This window comes from Meleagris gallopavo, chromosome 7, assembly GCF_000146605.3.
Source record: "Meleagris gallopavo isolate NT-WF06-2002-E0010 breed Aviagen turkey brand Nicholas breeding stock chromosome 7, Turkey_5.1, whole genome shotgun sequence".
In the NCBI taxonomy this organism is placed as follows: Eukaryota; Metazoa; Chordata; class Aves; order Galliformes; family Phasianidae; genus Meleagris; species Meleagris gallopavo.
Window position 1 is genome coordinate 22,474,054 of NC_015017.2, and position 15,146 is coordinate 22,489,199.

Consider the following 15,146-nt stretch of genomic DNA (forward strand, 5'->3'; position numbering starts at 1 on the left):
TGAATTTTTGCCACATCCCTGTGAGTCAGGGTCAGAAAGCAGAAATTGGAATTGATGATGGTGGGTGTCTCTGTCGGAAAAACAAAGCTTATACTGCAGTTGCACCCTTGTTTTTGTGGGATGAGGAGGGGTGAAGCACTGCTGCTTTCTTCTTGTGAGGATCACAGTTGGCTGTGCATGGGGTATAGTAATGCAATGTGGGCAGTGTGGTGCTTTGTGCTCCTTAGAAGTGAGCTGGCAGTAAGCAGCTGCTTCATGCTGAGAGGAGGAGATGGGGCACTGGAGGCTCCCTGCACAGGGCAGTGAGGGCTGTGAGGGGTGAGTGGTTGGGAGTAATATGCGTGCTAGAAGCAGCTGGAGCAGGCGTACTCAGCCCAAGGAGAGCAGGATTGGGATTGATCCTGAGAGCATGCAAGTTCCTGCTGGAGTGGGCACCATGGAGGCCAAGCCACATAAGAGCACTGACCGGCAACAGGGCCACTGTACGGAGGAAATCCTCCTTAAATATAGGAAGACTTCTGCTGTGAGGCTGGTCAGCCACTGGTGTAGGTTGCTCATTTAGAGAGGCTGCAGAAGTAGCTGTTAAAGAGCTGGCCTGGGTCTGAGCAACCTGCTCCGGTTTGGACCCGCGCTGAGCAGGGCTTGGACTGGGCAGGGTCTCTGCAGGGGATCTCCGGCCTCGTGCTGCCGGTCCAGGCTCCTGAGCCCCTTTCCCCAACGTGCCCCGTGTTTGTGGGCCAGCAGCTTTCGGGCCCTTTGCATTATGGATTTTTGTTTGTTTGTTCAGACGCACTGGTGCAGGGACAGCGCTGCAGTGTGAGGTCAGAATGGGGGAGGTGTTCTAGGGTCATCTTTAAAAGCTTTCACCTCAGCTTACATTGTGATGCCTGAGGTGTTTGTAGGAGTGCCCTGCGCCTGCCCTTCTCCCACCTATCAGCTGCTCTCCGCAACATGTGTCAGCATGGCCCCGTCCTTTGAAAGCATCTGATGTAAGCTGCGTCTGCCGTGCTGTGGGTTAACCATGAGTGAAGTGCTGTGGTTTGCTAGAATTTCAGTCGTGTACCTCAGGCTCCACAGTGTGCACACGTTAGGCCTTGTGTATGTATATATATTCATATAGATGCATTACATATACAGATGCAAATACGTATGTACGAGTACAGATTCTATACACTTGTGCTACCATACATACGCCACCATCTGTGGCACTCCAGTGTATATATTTATTACCTAGTATCTGTGTGCATAATATGAACATATAGAATGCTGGTTAAACTATGATGCTTTCATTTATGTTAAAACATATGTTGTGTGTGTATATACAGTACTTTTTTTTTATACTATACTTAAGTGTATCAGTAATTAGGTCAGCTATTCACAAAAGAATTTGGCTTCATTCGTTTTCCATGGCACATTTCAGTGTTACAGGAAGAAGATCTGCATAGGGGATCTGGGCACACCCATGCTGCCCTCAGCCCCTGCCTGGTGCTGTGGTGCTGGCACAGCCTGTGGTGGTGATGATCACTGTCCTGCCTTTCTTCTGCCATCCAGCAGAGTTGTTAAGAGATCATTTAACTGTTCCTTCAAGTCTGTTGTTTCTTGTTGTGGACAAATGTTTGTGGATTTCGTTGTGGAAGCAGCCTGCCTGTAGTAATATTGTATCTTTGATGTGATCCAAGAGCAGCAACTTCTAACTGTAGCTGCAGAGCTATCTCTGTAACAACAAATACTGTTTTGGGGTGTTGTTAGTTTATTTGGTGTTTTTTTTTGTTGTTGTTGTTTGTTTTTTTGTTTTTGTCTAGTATGAATCCTTCTGATCTTCAGGGCTCTGCTTCAAAATGAAGCTGGTGAAGGGTCTGGAGCATAAGACTTGAAAGGGGCAGCAAGGGAACTGAAATTGTTCAGGCTGGAGGAGGCTCAGGGGAAACTTGTCACTCTCTACAGTGACCTGAGAGGAGGTTGTGGTTGGCCTCTTCTCCCAGCTAATAGCGATAGGACAAGAGGGATTGTCATTGCCTTAAGTTGTGTCAGGGGAATATTAAGAAAAATTTCTTCTCTTGGAAGAGTGGTGAGGTACTGGAACAGGCTGCCCAGGCAGGCAGTGCAGTCATCATCCCTGGAGGTGTTCAAGAAGAGCAAATGTTGCACTTGGGAACGTGGGTTAGTGGGTATGGCAGTGATGGTTGGACTAGATGATCTCAGTAGTATTTTCTAACTTTCTGGATTCTACGATTTCCTTTTAGCAAAGCAACTTGAAGACTTGATGTCTTAAATTTAGAGATAAGCCAGAGGGTTTCTTTTGAGATTTTCTTTTTTTCCTGTGTCGTTTTGTTTTTTGTCTTTTTTGAGTTGAAACTGGATCCTGTGGCCAAGTAGTTGTTGGTCAGTAGCATATTTCACTGCTAGGTACAGAGGTGGGTCAGACCCTTGACTGGTTTTTCTAAGCCTAGCAGTGCTGTGGCCCAGCTGTTGGAGTGCTAGGAACTGTGGCAGCTGGCCTGCAGGTGTGAGACTGAGTTATCTGCCCCCTGGCAATGAGCAGGTCTCTTAGGGGGAATGGCAATATTTACAGCGTGAATGTTGATGTTTGCATTTCTGAAGTACCAGTGAGCCTAGCTGTGACTATCTCATGTAATTATGATAAGAAACCACAATTATCAGAACAATGCTTAATTTTAAAAAATTTATTTCACACTTCTATACAAATATCCACAGGTAATTTCTAATAATGGAATGATGTAGCATTGTTAGCTGATATTTAAAAAAAACAGTTTGAAATAAAGGTATACCAGTGATGTGACTTATTGAAAATAATTTTCAGTTTAGCACTGCAAAGACATTCATGGTCTTGACAGGGGAGGGCCACAATCTGCTTTGAAATCAGAGGCTGGGAGTAGTTGGTTGTCAAGCATCTTAGCACCTCGTTAGCCTGGCTTCTTATGCTGCTGAGCCTTTCAGTGAATAAGCTGTTTTTAAGAAAGCTCAAAAACTGAGCAGCTAAATGCGTTTGTCAGGGTTCATAAAATCAGGGTCATGTACTGAGATTACTTAATGGGAGGAAGAAGAGTCTACTAAATTACTGCCCTTTCTATAAGGATAGTATTTTAGGTGAGCATAGCTTCTAAAAAGGTATCTTAATAGTTAGTAGCAGAAATCAGCCACCTGACAACTGCCCTCATTGCAGGTTTTCACCTCTGAGAGGAAAAAGTACCAAAAGGTTTTTGCATAGTTCAAACTGCTAACAACTAACACACGTGCTTCTTGAGCAGAACTTTGTTCTATATGGAATAAACAACTCCAAAATAATCTTCATTCTTAAGGAGTACCAGTGCTTTAGAAGGATAAAAGGAAAAGGGTAAACTCTTTATGTAGTTTTAATCAATGGTTAGATTGCTGATAAGCACAGCATTGTGGCTGTTGTCTTAAGAGCGCTCGGGTTTTCAAGAGGGTTCAGTAGTCTCAAAGTGGATCAGCTTAGATCCTCATAGTTAAGTTAGGCATATACAGCCTCGTCAAGTGCTTTGTAACAGTTGTAGTAGTCAACACCCTTTGCCAGACAGGAAGTCCTTATGAAGCTGGAAAGCTGTTTCCAGAGAACTTCTCACTTCTAGTAAAGTATAAAACTATCTTAAAAACCCTACCTATGCTTGGTGTCTGAACTGCTTAATAGTCTGAAGTAATGTACAAAGTCATATTACAAAACCTGGTAGTTCCTATTAGATCAAGTTACAAATATCATGAAAAAAAAATCCCATGTACGTCACTGGAATAAATATTTACAGTTTTAGAAAGCATTGGCACCTTCAGTGATTTATTAAAATGCAACGAAAGCCTCAGGTCTCACCTTCTGAAGTTCATAAGCACAGTGGTTTCAAGATTCAGGTAAGTCTTTGGCCTAACAGTCAGTCAAAGACAACAACTGATAACAAAAATAAATACAAAAATGACTAAAATATATATATACAAAAAGTACATCTAATATTCAAGCCTCTTTTTAAAAAACTAACAAAAAAACAACCTGTGTATATTTGTTGTGGGCAAGATTTACATAATCTGATTTTATAAATTGAGCAACATGACCTATTGTGCATACAACTGAAGATGATGCTTTTTGTAAGCCCTAGCTATTGTGGCAGCAAAGCTTATGACTAAAATAGATTTGCAGGTCTTCAGACGATACTTGAGCTACGTATGTTAAGGCCAGTGTGTTTGTAAGGGACCACGCATCAAGGGAAGGCTGGAGAATTTATGCTGATCTCAATCATGCATTGCTAGCATTCCCAGGAACATGAGGAGCACAGGAAAAAGCCTGCCAGAGTGGGTTTGCATGTTCTGCAGAAGAGAGCCCAAATCAACACAGTGTCTTCTAAACCCTGAGTTAGATTTGAAGGGGGAAAAAAGAGGCGGAGTAGAAATTAAATAGTGCCAATAAGAACTGACAAAGCAATTTTAACTGTGCAAACAGAAGCTGCAGTATAAGTAGTAATATCTACATACAAACAGTGAAGATGTCCATAGTGTTCATAGGTCTAAGTCCATGAGTTTACCATTAACGAAAGCATTATCGTCTATCTGAACTTTGAGGAGGGAAACAGCTTTTTCCTAAGAATAACTTTCATTGTCATTCCATTTTGTGAACCACTGTTTTGTCTCAAGATCTTTGCATTTCCCGTCTTTGATCTCTCGTTCTTCTTTTCGAATTCTTACAGCATGATAGCGGGGGACACTGTCATCGTACCTGGAACGCTGGAAGAACCCACACTGGGGCGAGGAGAAAAAGAAGAGTTTAGACTGAAGTTGCTGTAGAAGTACTACAATTACAGAGGCAACGCATTCTTCATAAAGGTAAGAAAACTGAATACAAAAAGATATAGACTTAGAACGGACCATATGAGTCTTCCTCTAAAGTTGTTCTGTCATATAATCGAGAAAACGCCATGCTAAACAAAGGTGTACATGCAGTTCAGGAGCACTTACTTCTCCTGAATCAAAGGAAGGTATGTACTTCATTACCTTCCTGTACGTTGACGTAATTTACCATTAAACTTGTAGAAAGATTTCCAGGGCTTTCAAGGAAAGCTTACACTAGTGGTCGTCTTTTCAAAGCACCATCACTACTATACTACCTTAACTAACCATACATGTACAGTACTAGAGCACAAGTCTTGCTTAATTTGCCACAAAGTGAAAAATTACACTATTTAAATTTAAATTTTGTAAATTCTCTGCTGAACACCTCCCTCAATGAAATACAGTAAACCTTGTTTGTGCCCCGAAAGTTTTCTTGTTAATCAAAACAACTATAAAACCTGATTTTTTTTTTTTTAACTGCTTAAGATTGAAATGAAGATTCAAAATAAAATGAGCTTTGCCCACAACGGTACAGAGATGATGACTGGCAAACATTTGACATGTTGATAGGTTTCTGAAGTCAAGACCGAAAGTACAAGACATTGTGCCAAATTGTGATTACATACTACTAGCAAAAAAACAAAAGAGGTAGGGTTTCATTTGTGACTTGTTTAAAAATAAATTTTCAATAGACCTGTCTTTTAAGAGGAAAAAAAAAACAACAAAGCATAGATAAAAATTTAGTCCATCTTGTAATGCAGATTTAATTACATGTAGTTTCAACAGATTTTAGATAAGAATTCCTTCCCAACCTCTCATCTCAAAGCATCTCTAATTAATATCCTGTACGGGCATGTATTGTCTTGAGTAAAAGTTGAGTAAAGAAACATAAGTTGTCATGCATCCTTGTAGCTTCAGCAGAGAAGTTTCTTCTAGAAAAGTATTTTCCAAACTGAATGAAAATAGGTGTTTCCACAGCAACTACCTTTTATTTCAGAAAATTCCTTTCAGTATTAGCAACTTTATTTATAAGCATGCAGTAAAAGGTTAATAAAGCAAGTTTGTTTTCTAGGTAGTTTTAGCTGTAAATATTATCTCTGCATTGCTGATTACCATCTCTAAAACTTAAAAAAAAAAACAACAAAAAAAAAAACCAAAACTTGTTAAAACATCAGTTAAAAAAGCTAAAAACCACTGCAACAGATCAATATGTTTTCTAGAGAACTAAAAGCTTCTTAGACCAGGGTAATGACCTGTGTTTATGTACACTAAAAGCTGAAAATAAGCAAGCAAGTACTAACAGTCTGAAATTCAAAAGTTAATAGAAAATATGCAGCAAAAGCTTCATCGTTAGCCACCACACCCACAGCATGTGCCACCACAGCTAAAATTAAAAAATATCATCAATTACCAATTACAGAAGTAGATCAATACTACGCATCAGAAGTAAGCCTCTCTTTATCAGATGGCTGAGCATGGATCTCAGCCTTGTGATATGTGGCATCGTAATGATCTTTCTTACTTCTTTTGAAGAAACCACACTACAAGGAAGCAAGGTATTTAGTCAATTTCAGTGGACCAGAAGAAGAGTTAAACCTATTAGAACTGACTAGAACAACCTTTCCATAATCCCTTCACAGGCTGGTTGCCTGACCTGTTTTAGGAAGTTTTCACAAGAAAAGTCAGCTGCTGTTTTGAGAACTTCTGGGACTAACTTACTCTATACAAAAGCAAAATAACCTGAGGTGTAAGGAATATTATTTTAGAGGCTTAATTTTAAACTTTTAATGCATTATTTTTTGAAGAAAAACTAATCATACAGCATGTCTGTAGCAACTAAAGCTGTGTGTGAAGACAGCAAGATCTCTATATAAAAACCAATTTATGCACAGGGTAAATGCTTTGACTTGTTCAACAGGAGCATGTGTCTCATCCCCAGCCACATAATTGCCTATGATGTACAGTGTTTGTTCTTCATAAGATGATTTTTTGTCATCAAGAGAAAGAGTTCACAGTGTGTATGAGAGCATTTTCATGTGCAGTAGAAAACTAGTAATTGTACCTAACAGCCCATCCAAAACATTAATGATTATTTATTAGATTTGCAACAGACTGTCCATTTCTTTGAGAAGGAAGAAATCAAAAGTACTCTGTGAGAAGTCATCTTTAGCAAGCAGTAAGTCCAACAATGCCACCTGCTCCAGTTTCTCCAAAGGAAAGTGACAAGATATTCCTCTTCACCCACTCTTTCTAAATGAGTGTCTTCTTTCCCATCAACTTATATTAACTGCCGAAGCCAGTAAGTAATAAGAATAAAGTAATTACCCCATTTTACTTGGAGACACAGTTAGTTGTAAAAATGCCAAAGGGGGTTTAAAAAGTACTTGTATTTTTTCCTTTGCAAATTCTTAATTTTTCCTTTTAAATACGAATTTACTCCTTCTGGGTTTCTAAGATAAGGAGTCCATACAAAAGAAATTGAACACACAGGTAATGTGCTATTTTTGTATCTTTTGTTGTTGTATTTTTTTCCCCTGTCTACTCTTGAGTTGAATAGCATTAGAAATACCATGAGAAAAAAGCCCTCCTAAAACATCTGTGGAAAGTTCACAAAGTTTTACACCTAACCCAGCAGCCCCAGTTATTATCCATCTGTATTGAAGTACCTACAGTCTCTCTGGCCAGGTGTTTTGAAGTCTGGCCAAAGTTTTAGACATTTCCTTTTGAGGATCTAGAAACAGAATTATTTCCTACCAAGGATAGAAATGAATTTTCTTATATGACCATTCTCATGCCAAATGTTCAAAAATTGAGAAACTGATACAGGTTATGTACATTTTGGGCTGTTTTGCTGTGTTTTGAGTCCCAAATGCAAACAAAAAATAATTAACTGTTTGCTTAATTTTTTTCTTGTCACCTGTATGCCAGGAAACATGAAATAATCAAATAAGTAAAAACTTACTTTCCATAACAAGAACACTAGGAGCGCAAGCATCAGTACTCCCGCAAAAATAGCCACTGCGATGATCCACCAAGGCACTCCTGTATAAAGGGCTACTGGCTTTGCAGGAAAGACTGTAACACGCACCTAGGGGAAAAGAAAACATGAACAGATTGAAAAAGCATTTCAAAAGCATTCATGTTTAATATAAAACTGTAATTTATAGGTTTTTTTTTTTCCCTACTTCTCTCATTACCAAATGTCTTTGAAGAAAAAGTTCCTATGGGTATCATTTCAATACAGCAGCAAGTTTTCCAACCAAATAGAATGTGTAAAAGATCACAAATTCAAAATTTGATTTTAAAAATCCAATATATTAGCTCCTTTTGCTTAGAACAGTTTATCTTTTCCAGTCTTTGAGATAAGTTGGAAACATAACATGATCTGTGGCTAGCATTAAGTGCTGAACCTACCTGAGCAGCTTCATTTGTGAGTTTGACGTTCTTAGCTGCAGCAGGAACACTGATTGAGGCTCTAACAAGAATGTCCAGGTAGTTCATTTTGGAGTATTCCTGTTCCAAAATAAAATCAGTTACTAGACATATGACAGGAGAGAACTCTAAACTTTCAGAAATGGCAAGAGGACTTACTTCCAAGAAAGTACTGTTCCACAGTCTGGAACGCAGCAAAATCGATGCCTTGCTGTCAAAACCTTTCAGAGGACATTTTATGTCCACACACCGTGCATTCACCTTGCAGTCCTGCAGTTACAAATTTTACACGTAAAAGCATCTTCACAATTCTGCATCAGGATTTAAAATTGGACTCTAAACATGGTATTTAGGCACAAGAACCAAAATCTGTACCAACAGCAATGGGAAAATATGATGAAGGTGCAATTAGTGTTTATTTTAGCATAGATAACTATGGAGAAATTCTTTCCTAGTTTTCTCACCTCAGCAGGTAAATAAGAATTAACAAATTCTAAAAGCATCAATGCTTGGATTTAAGATAGAAACAAATCAAAGCCCTATCATTTTTCACACTGCCAAACTCCAAAAAGCCCTGTTAAGAGTGGAAAGGGAAATGTCCAACAAGACTAGTTGATGCATTATGCTTACCAAGGTCTTATATTTTCTTTCTGAAAACAAAGAAAATGTCTTGCTGTCTGTAATCTGCTTCTCTGCAATCTCACGCTTTCTTCTTGAGTTATGGGATTCCTTTAAAATAAAGTGTTTTTGTCACAATTCTGTCTTAATTCTGTCTCTTCGTATAGGACAAAAACAATTCTTGTTCCTAGATCAGTATGATTATTGTTATACATCCCCCTTTTTCTACATTCATTGCTAATAACAGAATCATGAAAATTTGAGATTAACCACTAAAAAGCAACTGCTTACTTTCTTTTGACACGTCAATGAGTTTTTAGAAAAGGCTTTTCATGCTGTTTCTGTTTTTGTTCTGTGTATATGGCATTAATGTTACTGTGTTAATAGATTTACAGATGATATGGTCAGTACACACTGGCTTGGTTTTTTTTTGAAATATATAATCACAGAAAGTTTAGTAACGGTCAACGGATGAGAACAGGTTTAAGTGCGTGCAGTTTTAGTAGCTACAATTACAAGTTCTTTCAGATGACCTTGAGATTATATGAAAAACAATGAAAATGAGGGCTCATGGGGCTTAGAAAAGCTTGCTAGATTGGCATAATGAAACTCCTGTTTGATAAATGTGTTTATTTGCAAGAAATACACTACAAGTAAGCGCAAGCTTTTTCTCCTTCAAAAAAGTACAGGGAATTCCCCCTCATGCTGGGCCAGTGGTTACTTTTTATTTTTTCCATGTAGGAAAATAAACAGATTTCAGTAATGTTGATGAAATGCATTAAAGCTAAGAACAGTTTCATCCTTTGAGAGCCAAAGGTACCAGTGCAGATATAATCACCGAGACATAGCATCTGTCCTTCAGTTTACTTCATTATCTATTTTACCAATTCTCTTAACAATCTTAGCCCCTAGCATATTGTTTATCTATCATGCTTACAACTTTCCTAAGACAAAAAAATTCCTTCTGGAGGTAAGCTCTTACACTCTGTTATCACATGCTGTGGTGTTTTAATGGTGAAGCCATTAGTGAATACAGGAAGATAGGATAACGTACCGCAACATGCAAAAAATTGATTTCATTCTGTGGTTGACAGGAAATCTTTTCCAAGCCCTTGGAGTCTATTTTCATCAAATACAGCAGCCATTTACCATTGCTAACTTCTTTTGGCCACTGGATGTCCAGGGAAGCTGTACCAAATGTTTTCAGTGGCCTGCCCAAGTTGGTTACCTGTGAAAATAAACTTTCTTTACGTTGTGCAATCTGTTCCAAAGAGATTTATCACCATTACTGACTTGGAGTCATGCAGATAACAGGAAATTAGAAAGCCACTAAAAGACAATGAAAGCACCTTAAAGACAAAATGTATATGAAAACTAGCACAGCTGGAAGGCAACTAAATGTCAAGCTTATAAGATCAAAAATTCATAACATTAAGCTGCTGATGTTTAGAAGTCTGTCTTCATATGAAACACCCACTGTTTAGACTTAACAAATCATTTGTCTACACAACTGTAGCAAAATCCAAGTTTACGACAAACTTTTGACACAGAAAGAAACAGATCCTGCTCCCGCAGTTTGGAAAAATCTATTTTTAAATCCAGCAACGTTTTTGAGAATTAACACACACAAAAGGAGAAACTGTTCTAAATTACTCACTCTGAATTCATACTCTATGAGGTTTCCAATATTATCTTCAGATTTCATAGCACTCTCACCAACGATGTTACCTCCAAAATATACCTGAGAAGGCTTAGCCACTCTGTTCAGGTACAAGGAAACAAATCAGGTTGTAATGAAGTCTGCGGCAGAGGTGCTCCCCCCCAGCCTGCAACCCTATTTGTTCTGCTATCAAACTTACCCAGTGAGCGACAAAAGCAATTCAAGAACCACTTTAGCACTGGCTGTAATTGCAGTTGAATTTACTTGAGTGCTTGTTCTACAACGGAAAGGAAACAGCGCTGCTGATTTTACAAGTTTAGAAGTTTTTCATTTTACATTTCATAATTGCATTTATGAATCAAACCACTAATTCAAAATGTTTACGGCCATATGTCAAAATATAATGCGCACAAACACACACACACAAAGAAAGCTTACGTCTCCAGCTTTAGGTTAATGTCCAAGTCTGTTGTATCAACATTCACTTTAGTGGTACTTAAGATCAGATAAAAGGTTACCTAGGTGAGAAAGAACATCGAGGAAACGTGAATGTTTTCAAAAAGATATTAATATGTGCAATATTATAGTAACACACCATCAAATTCTAAAGTTAAAAGACAGATCTAGGCCAAATTTCCAGTTATGACATAGAAACTTTGAAAGACTGCAGTCAGGAATCAAATTGTATAGCTTGAATAAAGTAAGTACAACTCACATTGGAATTTCTCTTGAACGGATTTCCAAGTTCACACTCTGCTTGAGAGCCATTTTGGTTAGCACCACACGTGAGCTGTTTTTCCTGAATAAATAGAACACATTTGTAATTCAATTTACGCTTAAAACATTTTAAAATTTGAATACCCTTTCTCTTAAAAACACTTACAGGATATCCTCTCATCTCCCTGAATGCAGAATAAGTCAGACTATCTGGAAAAGTTGCAATTAGTTTAGCTTCGTATGCATCTTCTCCATCTTTCTGTGGATTTCTTGCATCAGATGGATTATTTGTCACTGTTATTTCCAGGGCAATATCTTTCTGATCTTTTAAAAGGAGCACTGGAATGCCATTTTCACTGCAGAAACAGAATACACAGAGCTGTGCATAAAGGAAACAAATGTGTTTCAAAGTTTGTTTCTTACTATGGTTTACCCAAACATAATTCTCTCTCTTAGTGAAGAATTACTGTAAAGAACATAAACATAGGAATGGTCATAGTATTTCTGTGGCACCCTCTGCTAAAGGCTGACTGTTCACAGTAAGTAAACATACTTCCTTCTGTGTTTTCTTTTTTACATCTCCTTTCTAGTACCACTGGCCCTCCAAGGAGGAGGGGTGCAATGGGATGCTGGCTTTCTGTTACAGTGTAACAATTTTGCCATTAACTTCTCTTAACTGCTCCTTAGGCTAGTGGACAAGAGCATACTGTAACTATACATTTAATAGTACCACACAGATCTACTGCAAAGCTGGTCATCATTTCTCCAGCAGCTAGAAACCTTCTAAATTTCAGACCAAATCTCCATGGTTGCAGCCGCTTTACATCCACCGTTTGACTCTGTACCATCACTCTTCTTCTAAAGCTCAGCCCCACTCCCCCATGATTGTCACCCTGACACCTACAACTACACAGGACTCTATTTGCCAGGCCAACACAACAAAGCTGTTCCATCTCCCAGAATAGTCTAAAAAGTTGTTTTATTTTCAGCACTTGTCAATAATTTGAATTTTAGTAGTCACTGCTAAATCAAGTCTTACATTGGTAAATAGGTAAATCTGTCTTCATTTCCTTCTCTAGTGCAAAACCGGTACTGAAGTTTCAGATTGCTGTGACATTCATTGTCTTCTCCACATCCTTCTTTCAAGAACTCCACCTAAATAAAACCAAAGCATTTTTATTGCATGCCACGTGGTATTAGCTTAAAATCTGATTTCTGATGTTCAGCGCATAAAGCAGCTACAGGGAGCTCAGTAACTTTCCCAGATATGTCACTGATGCAGAGCTCTAATGCTGTTACAGCATCCTATCCACGAAGGAATTAGGCTGCACGGTTTTTTTCTTGTTGTTATGTGGGATAAGTCTGCACTGCAGAAGATGAAAGATTCCCATTCTTATCTAAAAGCATACTTCCTCCTAGACATGCTGGGAAGGAGAGGGGAATAGTAAAAGCCTAACAGCCATATGATTTTCTCTTATATCACAAAAGAAATGCAGGACTAAATTCAGAACATTTTGACACATTCATAACAAAGCACAGAACATAAGCCAGTCCAGAGCCACACCACTTATTTCCTTTGGTCACAATTTAGTTTTCTACAGACTTTAGCATTCGGTGACTTTCATGGTACAGATTTCTAGGAAAATATGATATTAAAGGCTTACTTTTGTGATCTTTGTTTGAGATTCATTTGAATTTAGTATTGGTATAAGGTCCGGAAGTGCTCTCTCTTTTCTGGTGGATGATGAGCCAGACTCCAGGCCAGCAATATTAACACTGACTGCTATAGGAATTGGGCGCAGCTTATCTTTAATTTTTTCCTGATAAAAATTTCAAATGGCACAGTTAGCACACAGTGTAGAGAAGAAAAACAACCTCAAAACTACCTTTTGATACACATTTTAGAACAAGTAATAAAGCTTTGCTACATTTCGCAGTATTACAACTATTCACTATTTAGAAACACGTAATTTTCTAAAAATATGCATGAACACAACAAATCCCAGCCTTACTGTATCTTTTTTTCTGGCTTCCTGATCTGATTACTTCTCTTAGAGTTAGGAATTACTAGGAATAATGGTAGCTCAGGCAAATGAAACATGCTATAACAATAAAATAACACACTAGAACAGTGTTGCCTTTAGGGGTCAACATAGTAGCAAAGTGAGAAGAGAGTGCAGACCAAGTTTTCCTGTTGTGCCCATTCAAGCCATCTAAAACCCATGGCTTGAAATCCTTTTCCTAGTCAGTCACACCATTAAATTCTACCACTAATTCTGTGTTTTCCAATAGCTCTCAATTTTTGGCATTTTTTGACTGTCTATTGTTCTAAATTGGTTCGGCTCTCTTAACTTCCACAGCACACTGCACTGGCTGCAACTTTTATTCACTCTTTGAAAGAAAGGCAGGAGGAGGAAGCACCATGTTTGCAAGGAATAGTAAAGTACTACTGTTTTTCTCATTTCTAAGCCTTACATTGCACGTGATTTTTAAGTTGCATACAAAGATACCAGGAGGCTGAAAGAGCATGTTTTGTTATAAATGAAATAAAAATTAAATACTCTGCCTTACCTGCAGAACAAGTTTGGCTGTCACGCACTGTTTGGAGTTCTGCCCCATGAGGGTGGTACTTGCAGTGAACTGATCAGATAGATAGTCCTTAAACCGTACCCTAGATGGCAGGCCTAATTGTCTCCTCTCATTTTCCGCTTCAAATGTATAGTTGATCTCTATATGAAGAAATAAAGTAGTTTGCTACAAGGAAGAAACCTTGCCATGGTTACAAAGAAAAACTATTTAAGTATGATTTAACAGCAACATTCTAGAATAGTTTCACTCAGTGCTAACTTTCACAAATTCTCAGTATTTACAAAACATTCTCCATCTGTTGTTTACCCCTCTCTATCTGAGGGGACATGTATCCAATGGAAACTTCTAAACAAAATCCTCCTTTACTTAACTATTATTTAGAGCTGGCTGGAGCAGTTGTAATTGATTCTGTAGAGCCAGTAGAGGGCTAAGATAAGAAACCATAAATGCTCTGACATGATTCCTTGCTTTCTGTCTTGTACCAGGTAGCACCTAAGCTAAGTAGTCAGCAGGATTCTGAGGTCAATATTTGAATACCGAAAGCGGTATTCTCAAGCTTTCTAGCTATGTCTGTTGAGGCAGGGAATACCATGTTTGACATGTCAATTTTTTAACCATCTCTGTGCTCAGCAAGCTGATTTGCCAGTCTTTAGGAGCATGCATGTGAGTGGCTTCCGAATGCTGAAAGCACTTGAGCTGCTCAAGGGACCAACACCCTATTCAAGTACCTCTATGGATTTTACACGTAACTCAAAAACCCAAACACCACAAGAAGAAGAGGAGGTTAGGACTTAAAATTCTTCTTATTTCCTCTCAAAATACTACAGAGTTTTCAGAAGTGTAATAACAGCAGCATTGTAACAACTTAAGAGGAAAAAAAAAAAACAGGATATATAAGAAACTGATGCTTTACATTTTTAACTACATTTATGATACAGACCCCCAGCCTCCTATTAATACGGAGATTTATTACTGTCATAGTTTGAGATGAGTCATTATGTTTTAAGTACAATTCTTCCATGATACCACCTTAAGTTTTATATATATACATATATATATATATATATGCACATGCACACACACACACAACAAAGATTAAAATTATTTCTCTTTAAAACTTACTTATTCTTGGATTTAAATTACGAGGGTTTGCAGTATACTGAAAACATGCTTTCACATCCATCCTGTAAAAAGTGCAGAGAAATTAAAATTAATAAGACATGGTCCAATGGACTGGAAAGTTTTAATAGTCCACTGAATTATGTTATGAGTCTTATGA

General features: G+C 38.2%; 1 protein-coding gene and 1 long non-coding RNA gene across 5 annotated transcripts in view; one reads left to right on the forward strand and one right to left on the reverse strand.

Annotated features, from left to right (window-relative positions):
- The first annotated feature begins 833 nt into the window (after positions 1–833).
- Positions 834–7,427, forward strand: LOC109368578. Of its 3 annotated transcripts, none has more exons than XR_002116749.2 (4): positions 834–989; positions 4,710–4,845; positions 5,338–5,499; positions 6,952–7,427. It is a non-coding gene; the product is annotated as an uncharacterized LOC109368578 (long non-coding RNA). The 3 variants fall into 3 exon arrangements; XR_002116747.2 differs by having other exon boundaries at positions 838–989; positions 5,422–5,499; XR_002116751.2 differs by lacking the exon at positions 5,338–5,499 and having other exon boundaries at positions 840–989.
- The window catches only part of ITGA6 (integrin subunit alpha 6), a 29,756-nt gene continuing 17,279 nt past the window's right edge, over positions 2,670–15,146 (reverse strand). The window contains exons 11-26 of one of the 2 annotated variants that reach the window (XM_010713748.3): positions 14,990–15,051; positions 13,850–14,007; positions 12,943–13,098; positions 12,318–12,433; positions 11,445–11,634; positions 11,277–11,360; positions 11,000–11,079; positions 10,761–10,838; positions 10,559–10,661; positions 9,956–10,129; positions 8,914–9,012; positions 8,443–8,553; positions 8,266–8,364; positions 7,814–7,939; positions 6,263–6,392; positions 4,666–4,761 (exon numbers count right to left, since the gene is read on the reverse strand). In XM_010713748.3, coding sequence (XP_010712050.1) covers positions 6,285–6,392; positions 7,814–7,939; positions 8,266–8,364; positions 8,443–8,553; positions 8,914–9,012; positions 9,956–10,129; positions 10,559–10,661; positions 10,761–10,838; positions 11,000–11,079; positions 11,277–11,360; positions 11,445–11,634; positions 12,318–12,433; positions 12,943–13,098; positions 13,850–14,007; positions 14,990–15,051 — 1,744 coding nt within the window. In that variant the 3' untranslated portion in view covers positions 4,666–4,761; positions 6,263–6,284. Of the gene's footprint in view, positions 4,762–6,262; positions 6,393–7,813; positions 7,940–8,265; positions 8,365–8,442; positions 8,554–8,913; positions 9,013–9,955; positions 10,130–10,558; positions 10,662–10,760; positions 10,839–10,999; positions 11,080–11,276; positions 11,361–11,444; positions 11,635–12,317; positions 12,434–12,942; positions 13,099–13,849; positions 14,008–14,989; positions 15,052–15,146 lie in introns of both variants that reach the window. The other variant, XM_010713747.3, reaches the window with a different exon arrangement.